The sequence below is a fragment of the Heterodontus francisci genome, chromosome 13 (assembly GCF_036365525.1).
Source record: "Heterodontus francisci isolate sHetFra1 chromosome 13, sHetFra1.hap1, whole genome shotgun sequence".
NCBI lineage: Eukaryota > Metazoa > Chordata > Chondrichthyes > Heterodontiformes > Heterodontidae > Heterodontus > Heterodontus francisci.
The window spans coordinates 38,801,905-38,820,323 of NC_090383.1; the positions used below are offsets into that span (position 1 = coordinate 38,801,905).

General features: G+C 44.2%; 1 protein-coding gene across 1 annotated transcript in view; it reads left to right on the forward strand.

Moving 5' to 3' along the window:
• Window positions 1–8,731: 8,731 nt before the first annotated feature.
• The window catches only part of nt5e (5'-nucleotidase, ecto (CD73)), a 77,905-nt gene continuing 68,217 nt past the window's right edge, over window positions 8,732–18,419 (forward strand). The window contains exon 1 of the mRNA XM_068044678.1: window positions 8,732–9,135. Coding sequence (XP_067900779.1) covers window positions 8,809–9,135 — 327 coding nt within the window. The 5' untranslated portion in view covers window positions 8,732–8,808. The remainder of the gene's footprint in view (window positions 9,136–18,419) is intronic.

An 18,419-nucleotide genomic window follows, 5' to 3' on the forward strand; every position in this document is an offset into this window, starting at 1 on the left:
GAATAGGATGGGAATAGAGGGATACAGTCCCCGGAAGTGCAGAAGGTTTTAGATTAGGCAGGCATCAAGATCGGCGCAGGCTTGGAGGGCCAAATGGCCTGTTCCTGTGCTGTATTGTTCTTTGTTCTGGGTCAGTCTCTCTATCTCTGGCTGTCACTTTAAATATATGCACCCTCATCACTGAACTCTCTGCTAAGGTGAATAGACACTTCACTTCCACTTTCTGCAGGCCCCTCAAATGTTGGTACATTTCAATCAGATCTCCCCTCAGCCTTCTCTGTTCCAAGGAGAACAACCCCACCCTATCCAATCTTTCCTCATAGCTGCATTTTTCCAGTACTGGCAACATCCTCATAAATCTCCTCTGTACCCTCTGTAGTGCAATTACATCCTTTCTGTAATGTGGTGACCAGAACTGCACAAGCTGTGTCCTAACCAATGATTTGTACAGTTCCAGCATAACCTCCCTGCTCTTGTATTCTATACCTCGGCTAATAAAGGAAAAGATTCCATATGCCTTCTTAACCAGCTTATCGACCTGAGCTGCTACCTTCAGGGATCTGTGGACATTCACTCCAAGGTCCCTTACTTCCTAATAATCGTGTATTCCTTTGCCTTGTTTGACCTCCCCAAATGCATCACCTCACTTCTTCGGGTTGAATTCCATTTGCCACTTTTCTGCCCATCTGACCAGACCATCAATATCTTCCTGCAGCCTACAGCTATCCTCCTCGCTATCCACCACACGGCCAATCTTTGTGTCGTCTGCAAATTGCTTGATCGTGCCCCCTACATTTACGTCCAAATTATTAATATACACCATAAAAAGCAGGGGACCTAGTACTGAGCCCTGCAGAACGTCACTAGAAACAGTCCTCCGGTCGCTAAAACAGCCGTCAAAAAATACCCTTTGTTTCCTTCCACTAAGCCAATTTTGTAACATAGAAACATAGAAAATAAGAGCAGGAGTAGGCCATTCAGCCTTTTGAGCCTGCTCCGCCATTCATTATGATCATGGCTGATCATCCAACTCAGTAACCTGTTCCCGCTTTCGCCCCATACCCTCTGATCCCTTTAGACCCAAGAGCTATATCTAACTCCTTCTTGAAAACAAACAATGTTCTAGCCTTTCAGCGGTAACGAATTCCACAGGATCACCAGAAATTGCTCCTCATCTCAGTCCTGAAAGGTTTACCCCATACCCCTGGTTCTGGGCTCCCCCACCATCAGGAACATCCTTCCTGCAATTACCCTGTCAAGTCCTGTTAAAATTTTATAGGTTTCTATGAAATCCCCCTCACTCTTCTGAACTCCAGCGAATATAATCCTAACCAACTCAATGTCTCCTCATACGTCAGTCCCGCCATCCCAGGAATCAGTCTGGTAAACCTTCGCTGCACTCCCGCCATAGCAAGAACATCCCTCCTCAGATAAGGAGACCAAAACTGCACATAATATTCCAGGTGTGGCCTCCCCAAGGCCCTATATAATTGCAGCAAGACATCCCTGCTCCTGTACTCGAATCCTCTCGCAAACATTCCATTTGCCTTTTTTACTGCCTGTTGCACCTGCATGTTTACCTTCAGCGCCTGGTGTATGAGAACACCCAGGTCTCGATGCATATTCCACTCTCTCAGTTTATAGCCATTCAGATAATAATCTTCCTTCCTGTTTTTGCTACCAAAGTGGATAACCTCACATTTATCCACATTATACTGCATTTGCCATGCATTAGCCCACTCACTCAACTTGTCCAAATCACCCTGAAGCCTCTCTGCATCCTCCTCACAACTCACCCTCCCACCCAGTTTTGTGTCATCTGCAAATTTGGAGATATTGCATTTAGTTCCCTCATCTAAATCATTAATATATTTCGTGATTAGCTGGGGTCCTAGCACCAATCCCTGTGGTACCCCACTCGTCACTGCCTGCCATTCGGAAAAAGACCCATTTATCCCTACTGTTTGTTTCCTGTCTGCCAACCAATTTTCTATCCATTGCAATACGCTACCCCCAATCCCATGCGCTTTAATTTTACACGCTAATCTCTTATGTGGGACTTTGTCGAAAGCCTTATGAAAGTCCAAATTAACAGATCCACTAGCTCCCCCTCATCAACTCTACACGTTACATGCTCGAAGAATTCTAATAGATTTGTCAAGCATGATTTCCCTTTCATAAATCCATGCTGACTCAGCCCGATTCTACCACTGTTCTCTAAGTGCTCCGCTATAAAATCTTTGATAGGCACCTTGCTGCATTTCCCTGGATCCCATGGGATTTTATTGTTTTAACCAGTCTGCCATGTGGGACCTTGTCAAAAGCCTTGCTAAAATCCATGTAGACCACATCAACTGCACTACCCTCATCTATCTTCCTTGTTACTTCTTCAAAAAATTCAATCAAGTTGGTTAAACAAGATCTTTCCTTAACAAATCCATGCTATCCTTGATTAACCTGTGCCATTCTAAGTGACAGTTTATCGTATCTCTCAGAATAGATTCCAATAATAGAAACTTAGAAACATAGAAATAATTTTGCCACTACAGAGGTTTGACTGATTGGCCTGGAATTATTCGGTCTATCCTTCGCTCCCTTTTTAAACAGAGGTACAATGTTAGCAATTCTCCAGTCCTCCGGCACCACACCTGTATCCAGTGAGGACTGGAAAATGATGGTCAGACCCTCTGCTATTTCCTCTCTTGCTTCTTTTAACAGCCTAGACACATTCTGGTTTCTTCCCCATGGGGATCACACAATGGCACAGGAAGTGGCTAGTTCACACATCCTTTGTTTTAGAAGAAGACATTCAATTCTGGAGTGTTGTTAGGATAGGTGTAAGATGGGTTTCATTAACACCTTTTAGCTTTGAAGATTTGTCCTTTGCCTTTGTCAAACTAGTTAGGAAAACCCTATATGCCAAATGGGAAATATTAATTTCATCGTTTGGAAACTTACCTTAGACTGTTAATGGAAAAAAAACACTACATGTAACTTTTAAAAACTAGCAGCCAAGATGGCCACTGCCATTTATATCTGAAATACCAGGAGATTGAACTGGAGACTCACAAGAAGCCAGCTCTAAGTGATTGAATTACCGAGAATGGCTTCATTAGCATGACAGTCAAGGCCAGCCCTACCCACTGACTTTGAAAGAGCCAACCCCTTCCAAATGTGAATGGACATCCTTGGGCATGTAGAAACTTGAATTTCTTTGGAAGATTCAAGAAATACTCAATAGAAACAAAGGGAATGGAGAAGAACCATGTGACCGCCTGTTCCTCTCTGAAGAAACAAGTTTTGTTACACAGACAAGGAGACACGCAGTAAACAAGTGGACAATAGCTCTCTTCTCTCTCTCTCCCCAGAAAACATCAAGTGAAAACCGTCTGCGACTGGGGACCCTCCAAGCCTACAGATTGCTACAGCCAGCGACAAGGGGAAGAGAGCCAACTGCAATTCTGCCTTCAAGCAACCCTCAGCAAATCAGGCCAACCGAAGTATACTTTGACCAGCGAGGACTTCAAGAATGCAGCTTCAGCCAAGGACTACTGGATTTACAGACAGTATTTAAGTTCCATTTATTCTGAACTTTAATCCAACCACCAAATCTGTTCCCTTCTGTAATCTATTTGTGTGTGTGTGTGATTCTCCTGTGAATATGTGCATGAATATGTAGCATATTTTTAGTATTTTTAAGTCCCCAGAAGTAGTCCATGAACATTGTATCATCACACTTCTGATGTGCATGACACTTGGCTTTTCTCTTTAGATTTCAAAATATCCCTTCGCCTGACCTCTCCCTCCCCCCACCAATCTTTTAGTTTAAAGCCCTATCCACAGTCCGAGTTATACAATTGGTCTGGACCCTGGTCCCGTCCTGGTTTAAGTGGAGCCCATCCCAACATAACAGCTCCCTGTTTCCCCAGTACTGGTGCAGTGCCCTGTGAATCGAAACCCCTTCTTCCCACAGCAGTCTTTGAGCAAGTGTTTAATTCTCTAATCTACTTGACACTATGCCAATTGGTGTGTGGCTCAGGTAATAATCAAGAGATAATGATCTTTGAGGTTCTATGTTTTAATTTGGACCCTAACTCCTCAACTTGGGATAGGTCAAAGGCCCTAAATATTGAAGAGTTGAGGAATGTATAGCTGGACAGTTAGGGATTACTTTCTGTGTAAAAGCTAAGAAATCCAAAATCCTAAGACTTATGGACAACCATTTTTTACTTGAACCTGAAGATTCAGAAACAGAGTTATAGTCAGAAACAGACAGGTTAATGTTAGCAAAAGTACAATTAGAACAGAGGAAACTCAAATTGGAATTCCAGAGAGAAAAAGAGCAGAGACAGTATCAAGAAGGGGAAAAAGAAAGGGAAGAAAGGGAAAAAGAGAGAATTTCCAGAAGGAGATTTCATGGGGCATTGGCATCAGTTTTGGAACCGGGGGGATCTGTACCGATGGGACGGTCTCCACCTGAACCGATCTGGAACCAGTGTTCTAGCGAAAAGGATAAATAGGGTGGTCTCTAGGACTTTAAACTAGTGAGTCGGGGGGAAGGGAAATGGAAAACGACAGGGAGTATGATGATAAATAAAAAGGTAAGCAGCAGGCTAACATGTGTGCAGGAGGGTTTAAGTTCAAGGCAGACGATGAAAGAAGCAGAAAGGAAGGATAACTCAGGAGATATTATCAGAGATGTTGGAAATCATGAGGGTAAGAAAGCTAGCATAAAGGCACTTTACCTGAATGCTCGTAGCATTCGTAACAAGGTTGATGAGTTAATGGCACAAATCATCGCGAATGAATATGATTTGGTAGCCATTACGGAGACATGGTTACAGGTTGGTCACGACTGGGAGTTAAATATCCAGGGGTACCAGACTATTCGGAAGGACAGACAGGAAGGTAAGGGAGGTGGTGTAGCTCTGATACTCAAGGACGACATCAGGGCGGTGCTGAGAGATGATATAGGTTCTATGGAGAATGAGGTTGAATCCATTTGGGTGGAAATTAGAAACTCTAAGAAGAAAAAGTCATTGATAGGCGTAGTCTATAGGCCACCAAATAATAACATCACATTGGGGAGGGCAATAAACAAAGAAATAACTAATGCCTGTAAAAATGGTACGGCAATTATCATGGGGGATTTTAATCTACAGGTAGATTGGTCGAACCAGCTCAGTCAGGGTAGCCTTGAGGAGGAGTTCATTGAGTGTATCCGTGATAGTTTTCTTGAACAGTATGTAATGGAACCGACGAGGAGCAAGCTATCCTAGATCTAGTCCTGTGTAATGAGACAGGAATAATTAATGACCTCATAGTTAGGGATCCTCTTGGAAGGAGTGATCACAGTATGGTTGAATTTAGAATACAGATGGAGAGTGTGAAGATAAAATCCAATACCAGGGTCCTGTGCTTGAACAAGGGGGACTACAATAGAATGAGGGAGGACTTGGCTAAAGTGGACTGGAAACAAAGATTTTACGGTGGAACAGTTGACGAGCAATTTTTCAAAGTGCTCAGCAAAAGTATATTCCAGTGAAAAGGAAGGACTGGAAGAAAAGGGGTAATCTGCCATGGGTGTCTAAGGAAATAAGGGAGGCTATCAAATTGAAAGAGAAGGCACACAAAGTGGCCAAAAACAGCATGAAACTAGAAGATTGGGAAAACTTTAAAGGTCAACAGAAAGCCACAAAAAGAGCTATAAAGAAAAGTAAGATAGAACATGAGAAAAATCTAGCACAGAATATAAAGACAGATAGCAAAAGTTTCTATAAATATATAAAACGAAAAAGAGTGGCTAAAGTAAATGTTGGTCCTTTAGAGGATGAGAAGGGGAATTTAGTTATGGGATATGATGAAATGGCCGAGGCATTGAACAGGTATTTTGTATCGGTCTTCACAGTGGAGGACACTAATAACATGCCAGTAATTGACAAAGAGACGAACGTAGGTGAGGACCTGGGAACAATCATTATTACGGAAGAGGTAGTGTTGGGCAAGCTAATGGAGCTAAGGATTGATAAGTCTCCTGGCCCTGATGGAATGCATCCCAGGGTACTAAAAGAGATGGCAGGAGAAATAGCAGGTGCACTGGTGGTAATTTTCCAAAATTCGCTGGACTCTGGGGTAGTCCCAGTTGATTGGAAAACAGCAGATGTGACGCCACTGTTTAAAAAGGGAGGTAGACAAAAGATGGGGAATTATAGACCGGTTAGCTTAACCTCTGTAGTGGGGAAGATGCTTGAGTCTATTATCAAGGAAGAAATAGCAGGGCATCTCGATAGAAATTGTCCCGTTGGGCAGACGCAGCATGGGTTCATGAAGGGCAGGTCATGCTTGACAAATCTTTTGGAATTCTGTGAAGACATTACGAGCAAGGTGGACAATGGGGACCCAGTGGATGTGGTGTACCTAGATTTCCAAAAGGCCTTCGACGAGGTGCCGCACAAGAGGCTGCTGCATAAGATAAGGATGCATGGCGTTAGGGGTAAAGTATTAGCATGGATAGAGGATTGGTTGACTAACAGGAAGCAGAGAGTGGGGATAAATGAGTGCTATTCTGGCTGGCAATCAGTGACTAGTGGTGTGCCTCAGGGATCGGTGTTGGGACCACAATTATTTACAATTTATACAGATGATTTGGAGTTGGGGACCACGTGTAGGGTGTCAAAATTTGCAGATGACACTAAGATGAGTGGCAGAGCAAAGTGTGCAGATGACTGTGAAACTTTGCAGATTAACATAGATACATTGAGTGAGTGGGCAAAGGTCTGGCAGATGGAATACAATGTTAATAAATGTGAAGTCATTCATTTCGGTAGGAGTAACGGTAAAAAGGATTATTACTTGAATGGTAAAAAGTTGCAGCATGCTGCTATGCAGAGGGACCTGGGTGTCCTTGTGCATGAATCGCAGAAGGTTGGTCTGCAGGTACAGCAAGTAATTAGGAAGGCAAATGGAATTTTGTCCTTCATTGCTAAAGGGATTGAGTTTAAAAGCAGAGAGGTTATGTTGCAGCTGTATAAGGTACTGGTGAGGCCGCACCTGGAGTACTGTGTGCAGTTTTGGTCTCCTTACTTGAGAAAGGATGTACTGGCACTGGAGGGGGTGCAGAGGAGGTTCACTCGGTTGATTCCGGAGTTGAGGGGGTTGGCTTATGAGGAGAGACTGAGTAGATTGGGATTATATTCATTGGAATTCAGAAGAGTGAGGGGGGATCTTATAGAAACATATAAAATTATGAAGGGAATAGATAAGATACAAGTAGAGAGGATGTTTCCACTGGCAGGTGAAGCTAGGACAAGAGGGCATAGCCTCAAGATTAGAGTGAGCAGATTTAGGACTGAATTGAGAAGGAACTTCTTCACCCAGAGGGTTGTTAATCTATGGAATTCCTTGCCCAGTGAAGTAGTTGATGCTACTTCAGTAAATGTTTTTAAAGCAAAGGTAGATATCTTTTTGAACAATAAAGGAATCAAGGGATACAGTGAGAGAGTGGGTAAGTGGATCTGAGTCCACAAAAAGATCAGCCATGATCTTATTGAATGGCGGAGCAGGCTCGAGGGGCCGGACAGCCTACTCCTGCTCCTAGTTCTTATGAGATGGAGGAAAGAGAGCTAAGGCGGCTTGAATTAACTAGGGGTGACACAATACCCCCAGTGAAGCATAGCTAGTGAGGAAGCTACCCCTAGCTTTGGACTGTGTGCTGAGCTCTTAAAGTTCTTCCAGCTGATTCCAAAGTTCAATGAGGGAGACGTGGAAGCACTTTTGTCACTTATGAAAAGCTTGCAAGACAGCTGAGCTGGATGCAGTTGTTAAAAATCAAGCTAACATGAAAAGCCCATAAGGTTTATTCACTATTGCCAGATGAAAGTTCATCAGATTCTGAGATGACTAAAAATGCCATCTCATGGCATATGAGCTGGTACCGGAAGCGTACCGCCAGAAATTCCAAAGCAGCCAGACCAAACTTACCTCGAGTTTGAAAGACTTAAGCAGCTGGCTTTTGACCTGTGGATAAGGGCATTTAAGGTACAGCCCATATAGGAAAACCTCAGACTGGTGATTTTTCTTGAGGAGTTTAAAAACTAACTTCCCCTTTGTGGAGGAAAAATAGGTTCACAGAGCTGGGCAGGCAGGAGTTCTGGCTGATGAATGTAATCTCTTACATTTAAATATTTTTGGCTCTATCTGTGCCCTTTTAAATTCTTCTGGCTTTATTGTCCCCTATAGGATTTTTGGGACTTCACCAGCCCTCTGCAGTTGTGCAGAGTTTCGTTTTCTCCCCTCAATTTCTCCAGCCTCTGTGTACTGCTCTGGGCCCTCTGGGTTAACTCTGTTCTTCTCTCTACAGATGCTGCCAGACCTGTTGTGTATTTCCAGCATTTTGTTATTATTTCAGATTTCCAGCATCAGCAGCATTTTGCTTTTATTTTTTGGAATTCTCAGTGTCTCTTGAACTCAGAATCTTGGGCTAAGTGCTACCAACTGAGTCACAGCTGAACTATTAATCAGTGACTTAAAGTTTACGCCACACTTTAGTGTGGAAAAATGTAGAGATTTGAACATGTGCATGCAGTACAAAATTCGTAGCTCTTTTAAATCAACAAATGTTCCCAAATTCCTGCAAGTAACCTACAGCTCCCAGGGCACGTCAGTGTTTTATATTGGTAATAACAACCTAATAAGCGGAGTGCACGCTCCGCCTACCCCTTGTGTATGAAGGAGAGGCCAAGGTTCCAGTTCCTTTCATACTGGGCTGAAGGCAGCGACGCGCAAGTCAGACGCTCGCTTACTTATACCATGGGCTGTCTCTCTGTATTACTGCCGTGTCTCTCGCTGCTCAGCGTCCTCTGCATCAAGCGCACTTTTTCCTTCGACCTCGTTATTCTCCACACCAACGATGTACACGCCAGGGTGGAGGAGACCAGCGCAGATTCGGGCAAGTGCGCGTCTGACTGTTACGCCGGAGTGGCCAGGAGATGGACAAAAATCCGGCAGATCAAAAGAGAGGAGAAGAACGTGCTGCTGTTGGATGCCGGGGATCAGTACCAGGGGACAATCTGGTTCAATTATTACAAGGGCGCTGAGGCTGCCCACTTCATGCATAAACTGGGCTACGATGCAATGGTAAGAATGCTGTAAATGCCTGCTTTCTACTTAAACTAGTGGAAAAGTAAGGGTATCTTGTCCTTGCAAATCCATTGTGTATTAAAGAACGTTTTTACCATTAAGTGTTAGGCAAACTTTTCTCATTTCCTTTCCAGACATGAAGTAAAGAACTTGCATTTATATTGCGCGTTTCATAATCTCAGGACATCCGAAAGGGCTTTACAGTCAGTGCAGTACTTTTGAAGTGTAGCTGTTGTAATGTAGGAAACATGGCAGCCACGTTGTGCACAGTATGCTCCCACAATAAGCAACATGACAATAAACAAGGTTATCTGTTTTAGGTAATAAAAGCAAGAATTGCTGGAAATACTCAGCAGGTCTGGCAGCATCTGTGGAGAGAGAAGCAGGGTTAACGTTTCGGGTCAGTGACCCTTTATCAGAACTGACAGATATTAGAAATGTAAAACACCCTCTCAGTACTAACGCTTTGTCTTTCACCACACCATTAACATTTGCCTTTGCTCCATGACCGTCTGGTCAGTTATTCTCTGTGACCTTGACCTATCTTTTGTTATCTCTTGCCCTAAAATCTTTTACATTCCTAATATCTGTCACTTTAGGAAGGATGGCCTTGGAGGGAGTGCAGCGTATATTTATCAGAATAATATCTGGATTCGAGAAGAATTTGCACAAACTTGAGTTTTATTCCCTAGAATTTAGAAGGTTAAGGGATGACTTGATCAAAGTTTTCAAGATATTAAAAGAAACAGATAGGGTAGATGGAGAAAAATTATTTCCACTGGTTGGGAAGTCTAGGACTAGGAGGCATTGTCTAAAATTTAGAGCCAGACCCTTCAAATTAGCAAACACTTCTACAGACAAAGTATGGTAGAAGTTTGGAATTCTCTTCCACAAACAGTGGTTAATGCTGGATTAATTGTTAATTTTAAATATGAGATTGATAAATTTTTGTTAACCAAAGTATATTAAGGGATATGGGGCAAGGTGGGTATATGAAGCCAGTCGCAGATCAACCATAATCTCACTGAATGACAAAACAGGCGTGAGGGCCAAGATGTCCTACTGTTGTTCCAATGATCTACTTAATTCAGTAAAGCCGCATGACTAGGTTCATCTAAGGGGCTGCCTAACAGCTGCCAAACAAGTTCAACTGTAAGTGTCAGCCTTGGCTCAGTGGTAGCACTCTCAAAAAGTCAAGTCCAATTTCAGAGACTTAAGCACATAATCTAGGCTGATATTTTAATCCAGCACTGAATGAGTGTTGCACTGTCAGATGTGCTATCTTTTGGATGAAACATTAAGCCAAGACCTCATCCACCACCTTGTGGGTGGATGTAAAGGATCGCATGAAACTATTTCAAAGAGCAGCAGCGTTTGATCTGTTATTTATCTCTAAACCAAAATCACTAAAAAAACAGATTATCTAGTCATTATCGCAATGCTATTTGTGGAACTTTGCTGTGCACAAATTGGCTACTGCATTTCCTATATTACAACAGTGATTGTACCCTTCAAACAACCACATTGAGATCAGCTAGATTTAACAAGTACCAATGGATCTAACAGAGCAACTTTGTAAACCAGCTGTGCTCCTGCACTTGGATTTAACCTCCATGTGGTGTCAAACTGAGACTACCCTCCCCTCCCTTACTCTCCAGAAGTCTCAGGGTGGCCCCAGACTCCAGACTGTACTTCAGATTTCATATCATTACTGTCTGTAATTGCTTCACACTGGTGCTAAACCTGCAGTGTAAATACAACTTTCTGGAAGTAACATTTGGAGCATCTCCAGAGGTGTGATGGAGTGGGACAGAAGTTCCAATTCTTTTTGACATCTTTACTTGTTTCTTTATAAATACACCTCTCTCTCTTTAACATCTCACCTTCCCCCGTTTTTAATCTTCCTTGTCATTACCTTGTCATTTATCTTTTCTGTTTTGTTTTTCCCCTTTGCTGGCTTTCTTTTTCTCCAGGATTTCTGTTGGTTGAGTGACTGCACATCTGTTTAGATGATATTTGCCTGCCTGTGTAGCTGTCCTTACTGAGATTGAGGTGGCTTTGCACACTTGGTGTGCCAGTAATTCTATGGTTGTTGGCTAAGGGAGGGGGCACCTAGAATTTCTGGGGGAGTGTGGATAGGGTGTTCTCTGATGTTCCACCATGATCCTGGCGGAGGATTGATGAGACTTTCCAGAGAAAGGGAAGCCATTTCTTCAGGGTTTCCATCAATGTACCAAAGTAACAGAGGGAGATTGGGAGGACCCTGCAGAAATTCTCCTCATTGGTGGTTTTATGGTCTGATTGGAGAGTCCCATCGGGATCATCTCTTCCTCACTATGTCAGGGCAGATGTTGTATCCCTATCTTCTTTCAATCTGCCCTCTCCATTCATTGCTGGGGTGGGGATTGTTGGTGATGGTGTGATATCTGTTAAAGGGGATCCACATATATCTTAACCTTTTTACCATTCCAACATATACAGACAAAATATATAAAATTATTCTATTTTCTACATAAAGCCTTGTTTAGTGTATGCCTGTCACATCTCAAAGAGTCACACTCACTGTCAGATAAAATGCTAACAAATCACAATTTAACCAAGAGAACCCACAAGTACGTTTGGGATCATGGTTACCAAAATATTGCACAGGAAGGAATGTTGTACAAGTGCATTGTGTTCGCAAGGGAACGTCGTCAACCAGAATTTATTGACTAATTTGCTAACCCACTACATCAGCTCCAGAAGCAATGACCTCATGAATATAGATTCTTTTTTGCCATTTATAGTGCTCACTGGTTATTACATTGGTCTTAATTTCCCATGTGATCTACTTAGCTAAGTTATCAATCCATTTAGAATAAATTGGTTATTGACTGCTAAAGCAGTGTATACGTGAATTTGACATGAATGCGCACTCAAAACAGCGTCCCAGTGTTCAGAAACTGTTCAAGATTTTATGAGCTCAGTCTTTTAGATTGGGTTATGTGCAGTCCTTCTCTCCTGTGTCTACTGTAATCTACTGTAAAAGAACTGAACTCAAGAAGTGAGGTGTGAGTGACTGTGCTTGACATCAAGGCAGCATTTGACCAAGTATGGCATCAAGGAGCTCCAGCAAAACTGAAGTCAATGGGGAAGCGGGGAAAACTCTCTGCTGGTTGGAGTCATACCTAGCACAAAGGAAGATTGTTGTGGTTGTTGGAGGTCAGTCATCTCAGCTCCAGAACATCACTGCAGGGTTCCTCAGGGTAGTGTCCTAGGCCCAACTATCTTCAGCTGCTTCATCAATGACTTTCTTTCAGTCATAAGGTCAGAAGTGGGGATGCTTGCTGATGATTACACAATGTTCAGCACATTTGCAACTCCTCAGATACTGAAGCAGTCCGTGTAGAAATGCAGCATGACCTGGACAATACCCAGGCTTGGACTAATAAGTGGCAAGTGACATTCGCGCCACAGAAGTGCCAGGCAATGACCATCTCCAACAAGAGAGAATCTAACCATCTCCCCTTGATATTCAATGACATTACCATCGCTGAATCCCCTACTATCAACATTCTGGGAGTTACCATTGACCAGAAACTGAACTGGAGTAGCCATATAAATACCGTGGCTACAAGAGCAGGTCAGAGGCTAGGAATCCTGTGATGAGTAACTCACCTGACTCCCCAAAGCCTGTCCACCATCTACAAGGCACAAGTCAGGAGTGTGATGGAATACTTTCCACTTGCCTGGATGGGTGCAGCTCCAACAACACTCAAGAAGCTCGACACCATCCAGGACAAAGCAGCCCGCTTGATTGACACCCCGTCTACAAACATTCACTGCCTCCACCACCGAAGCACAGTGGCAGCAGTATGTACTATCTACAAGATGCACTGCAGCAACTCACCAAGGTTCCTTAAACAGTATCTTCCAAATCCGCAACCTCTACCAACTAGAAGGACAAGGGCAACAAATACATGGGAATACCACCACCTGCAGGTTCCTCTCCAAGTCACACACCATCCTGACTTGGAACTATATCGCCATTCCTTCACTGTCGCTGGGTCAAAATCCTGGAACTCCCTTCCTAACAGCACTGTGGGTGTACCTACTCCACATGGACTGCAGCGGTTGAAGACGGCAGCTCACCACCACCTTCTCAAGGGCAATTAGGGATGGGCAATAAATGCTGGCCTAGCCAGCGATGCCCAGATCCCATGAATGAATAAAAAATAAATAAATATAAACAAGGTAATTGGTTTATTGTATTGCATCATTCTAAATCATAATGTAATCACTAATAAATAAGGTATAAAGATCAGTTGTCACTGGAGTTTGTTCCTTTGGTCCTGGTCAATAATTTGGCAACCCGAAGAAAGTGATGTCACAAAGCAGTTGTTGCAAAACGTTCACACTGTCTATAAAAGGCAGTCAGTATACCTAAGAATCGGTTTGTTTTGACCCATGTTACAGTATTTAATAAAAAAGACTTGCATTTATATGGTGCCTTTCATGACTACCAGACATCTCCAAGCACTTTACAGATAATGAAGTGAAATGTAGTCACTGTCATAATGTAGGAAACACAGCAGCCAATTTGTGCACAGCAAGCTCCCACAAACAGCAATGTGATAATGACCAAATCTGTTTTTGTAATGTTCAATGAGGGATAGATATTTGGCCAGGACACTGGGGATAACTCCACTGCTTTTTGATTACTGCCGTGGAATCTTTTACATTCATGTGAGAGGGCAAACGCAGCCTTAGTTTATCATCTCAACCAAAAGTTGGCATCTCCAACAGTGCAGCAATCCCTGAGTACTGCACTGGAGTGTCAGCCTTGATTTTGTGCTCAAGTTCTGGAACAGAACTTAAACCCACACGCTTCTGACTCAGAGGCAAGAGGGCTGCCAACTGAACCACAGCTGAAACTAGAGGATACATCACAATTGTAAGGAAAAGCAAACTCTTCAGAGCTTGTTTGTGAACAAGACAAATAGGAAAAGACCGTCTGGCCCATCCAGCTTGTCCTGCACAATTGTGATGCCTTTTGCATTGCCGGGGTAGAGCGTCGGGAATTTGTTTCAGCTCTGGCTGGCACTTCCATTGTCTTTTCCAGTTGAGAATCTGGGCAATGTAATCAGCACAATGTAATCCGCGTGGCTAACCAGAAGAGTACACACCCTTTGGCTAGTCTTTTTGGCATCTTTTCCCTTTCTTCAGTGTCAAACTAGCATGATTGTAAGAGCAGTGTTACAAATTATAAATTATATTTTGTTGAAAGGAACATTTGGGATTGGTGGTGGAGACGGAGGGTCTTGGAGAATATCTCTTTCACAAAGATGCAAGGGAAGTTTGGCGCTGAGGCCCTAGCGCCTCACACTATCGCACTATCACACATGCCTCATAATGGAGGACACCTACTCAGATGGCTGGAGCAGTGGAGAGGACCAACAAAGGCAGTCATGGTGCACAGGGATGCAGAGGTGCTGGTCAAGTGGCAGGAGGGGCCAGAGGGTGATACCCGCAGAATCAAGTGTACCACAAGAGGATCATCTTCCTGAACATCTCGGAGCAGCAGTGCCACTGACAGTTTCACGTAGCAACTGAGTTGTGCACACTCCTGGAAGTTGGTCCAGTGCGTCAAGGCTCGGGACACACTGTGCCTGTAGCTGACAAGCTGACAGTGACCTTGAATTTTATCTAGCATCAGGCACTTTTCAGGGGTCAGCAGCTGACCTATGTGGGATCTCGCAATTGGCAGCCCACAGCTGCAAATCTCCGTTGATGGATGCACTTTTTCTGAGGGTATCTGATTTCAGCACAGATGCGGGTTTGCCTTGATGGCAGGACTCTCTCAGGTGCAGGGCATGATCAACTGCACACGTGTGGCCATCAAAGCCCCATTATCACAGACTGGAGCATCCATCAACAGGAAGGGTTTCCACTCGATAAATGTTCAGCTCGTGTGCGACCATCCTAAATGCTTCCTTCAGGTTTGCACAAGGTTTCCTGGCAGCTATCATGATTCATTCATTTTGAGGCAGAGGCAGGAGCCACAGTTGTTCATTCCACCATGCAGCCTCCCTGGATGACTCATGGTGGATAAGGAGTACCTGGTAAAGAGATGACTGCTGAGCCCCAGTGCAAAATCCCACAACTGAGGCAAAGGAGCGATACAACCTTTCAGTCTAAGGGCTAATGAGCAGGCCATTGGCCTCCAGAAAATGTGGTTCTGGTGCCTTGACCACTCAGTGATGGTGGTGGTGGTGGTGGGGGGTGCCCTCCTGTAAGGCCCTACAAAGGTTTCCTGCATTGTTGTGCTTGCTGTGCTCTGCACGACATGGCCATACAGAGAGGAGTGGAACTGGAGGAGGTCCATGGGGAAGAACGCACCACCTTGTTGGAGGATGAGGATCTCCAGAAGTGCATCAAGGCAACCCAGGTGATCAGGATCATGTGGAGACACACTGACCTTGATGGGAGGGAAGCCCAGGCCGCCCTGATCCAGGAACGCTTCTCCTGAGCATGGCAGATCCTCCAATGGAAGACTCTAAATCGAACTGCCAGTTTACAAATAGCGGTCCATTTCCACAGTACAAGACAAGATCCACTTCTCATGGTTTTTAGCATTCATGATGCAGCGAGTCCTCTGAAAGAGCACACGGCCACGTGGCACTCTCAGACCTCACACAAATGCAGGACCCAGTGACGATGTCACTATCTCGCACAACAAACAACGTGACAAATATCACTCTACCCACCCCTTCAGGCAGTGTGTTCCAGATTCCAACCACCCTCTGGGTGAAAAAAATGTTTCCTCAAATGCCCTCTAAACCTCCTGCCCCTTACCTTAAATCTATGCCCCCTGGTTATTGACACCTGCGTTAAGTGAAACAGTTTCTTCCTGTCTACCCTATCTATGCCCCTCATAATTTTGTATACCCCTTTCATCAGGTCTCCCCTCAGCCTTCTCTGCTCCAAGGAAAACAACCCTCGCCTAACCAGTCTCTCTTCATAGCTGAAATGCACCAGCCCAGGCAACATCCTGGTGAATTTGCTCTGCACCCTCTCCAGTGCAATCACATCCGATAATGTGGTGACCAGGACTGTACACAGTACTCCAGTTGTGGCATAACTAGCGTTTTATATAGCTCCATCATAACCTCCCTGCTCTTATATTCTGTGCCACGGCTGAGAAAGGCAAGTATCCCATATGCCTTCCGAACCACCTTATCTACCTGTGCTGCTGCCTTCAGTAATCTATGGACAAGTACACCAAGGTCCCTCTGGCCCCCTGTACTTCCGAGGGGCCTACCACCCATTGTATATTCCCTTGCCTTGTTAGTCCACCCAAAATGCATCACCTCACACTTCTCAGGATTAAATTCCATTTGCCACTGCTCTGCCCATCTTACCAACCTATCTATATCGTCCTGTAATCTAAGGCTTTCCTCCTCACTATTTACGACACCACCAATTTTCGTGTCGTCTGTGAACTTACCTATCATACCTGCTATCTTCACATCTAAATCATTAATGTACAGTACAAACAGCAAGGGTCCCAGCATCGATCCCTGCGGTATACCACTGGTCACAGACTTCCAATCACAAAAACAACCCTCCACAATCACCTCCTGCCACTAAGCCAATTTTGGATCCAATTTGCCAAATTGCCCTGGATCCCTTCTTAACCAATCTCCCATGCGGGACCTTATCAAAAGCCTTACTGAAGTCCATGTAGAAAACATCAACTGCTTTACCCTCATCTACACATCTAGTCACCTCCTTGAAAAATTCAGTAAAGTTTGTTAGACATTATCTCCCCCTGACAAAGCCATGCTGACTATCCTTGATTATTCCCTGCCTCTCCAAGTGGGGATTGATCCTGTCCTTCAGAATTTTTTCCAATAGTTTCCCTACCACTGATGTTTGACTCACTGGCCTGTAATTACCTGGTTTATCCCTGCTACCCTTTTGAATAATGGTACCACGTTCGCAGTCCTCCATTCCTCTGGCACCTCTCCTGTGGCCAGAGAGGATTTGAAAACTTGAGTCAGAGCCCCTGCAATCTCCTCCCTTGCCTCACATAACAGCCTGGGATACATCTCATCTGGGCCTGGGGATTTATCTACTTTTAAGCCCGCTAAAACCGTTAATACCTCCTCTCTTTCAATGCTAATTTGTTCGAGTATATCTCAATCCCCCTCCCTGATCTCTACACCTCTATCGTCCTTCTCCATAGTGAACACAGATGAAAAGTAATCATTTAAAACCTCACCTACATCCTCAGGCTCCACACACAGATTGCCAGTTTGTTCCCTAATGGGCCCTACTCTTTCCTTGGTTATCCTCTTGCCCTTAATATAAAATGCCTTGGGATTTTCCTTTATCTTGCCCGCCAGTGTTTTTTCATGCTCCCTCTTCGCTCTCCTAACTACTTTTTTAAGTACCCCCCCCCCCCCCCCCCCCCCGCCCTACACTTTCTGTACTCCCCTAGGGCTTCTGCTGTTTTCAGATCCCTGAATCTGCCATAAGCCTCCTTTTTTTTTTTTCCTTATCCAATCCTCTTTCTCCCTTGACATCCAGGGTTCCCGGACTTGTTGTTCATACCCTTCACCTTAATGGGAACATGTTGGCTCTGAACTCTCACTATTTCATTTTTGAATGACTCCCACTGGTCTAATGTAGACTTTCCTACAAGTAAGTGTTCCCAGTCCAATTTGGCCAGATCTTGTTTTATCATATTGAAATCAACCTTCCCTCAATTCGGTACCTTTATTTGCAGCCCGTCTTTGTCCTTTTCCATAACTACCTTAAATCTTAGAGTCAGGAGTGTGATGGAATACTCTCCACTTGCCTGGATGCATGCAGCTCCAACAACACAAGAAGCTTGACACCATCCTGGAAAAAGCAACCTGCTTGATTGACACCCCATCCAACCACCTTCAACGTTCACTCCTTTCCCTGACACGCAGTGACAGCAATGTGTACCATCTACAAGATGCACTGCAGCAACTCACCAAGGCTGCTTAGACCTTCCAAACCCATGACCTCTGCTACCTAGAAGGACAACAGCAGCAGATGCATGGTAACACCACCATCTGAACGTTCCCTTCCAAGGCACACACCATCCTGACTTGGAACTATATCACCATTCCTTCAATGTCGCTGGGTCAAACTCCTGGACCTCCCTTCCTAACAACACTGTGGGTGTAACTACACTCCAAGGACTGCAGGAGTTCAAAAAGGAAGTTCACCACCACCACCTTCTCAGGGGCATTTAGGGATGGGCAATA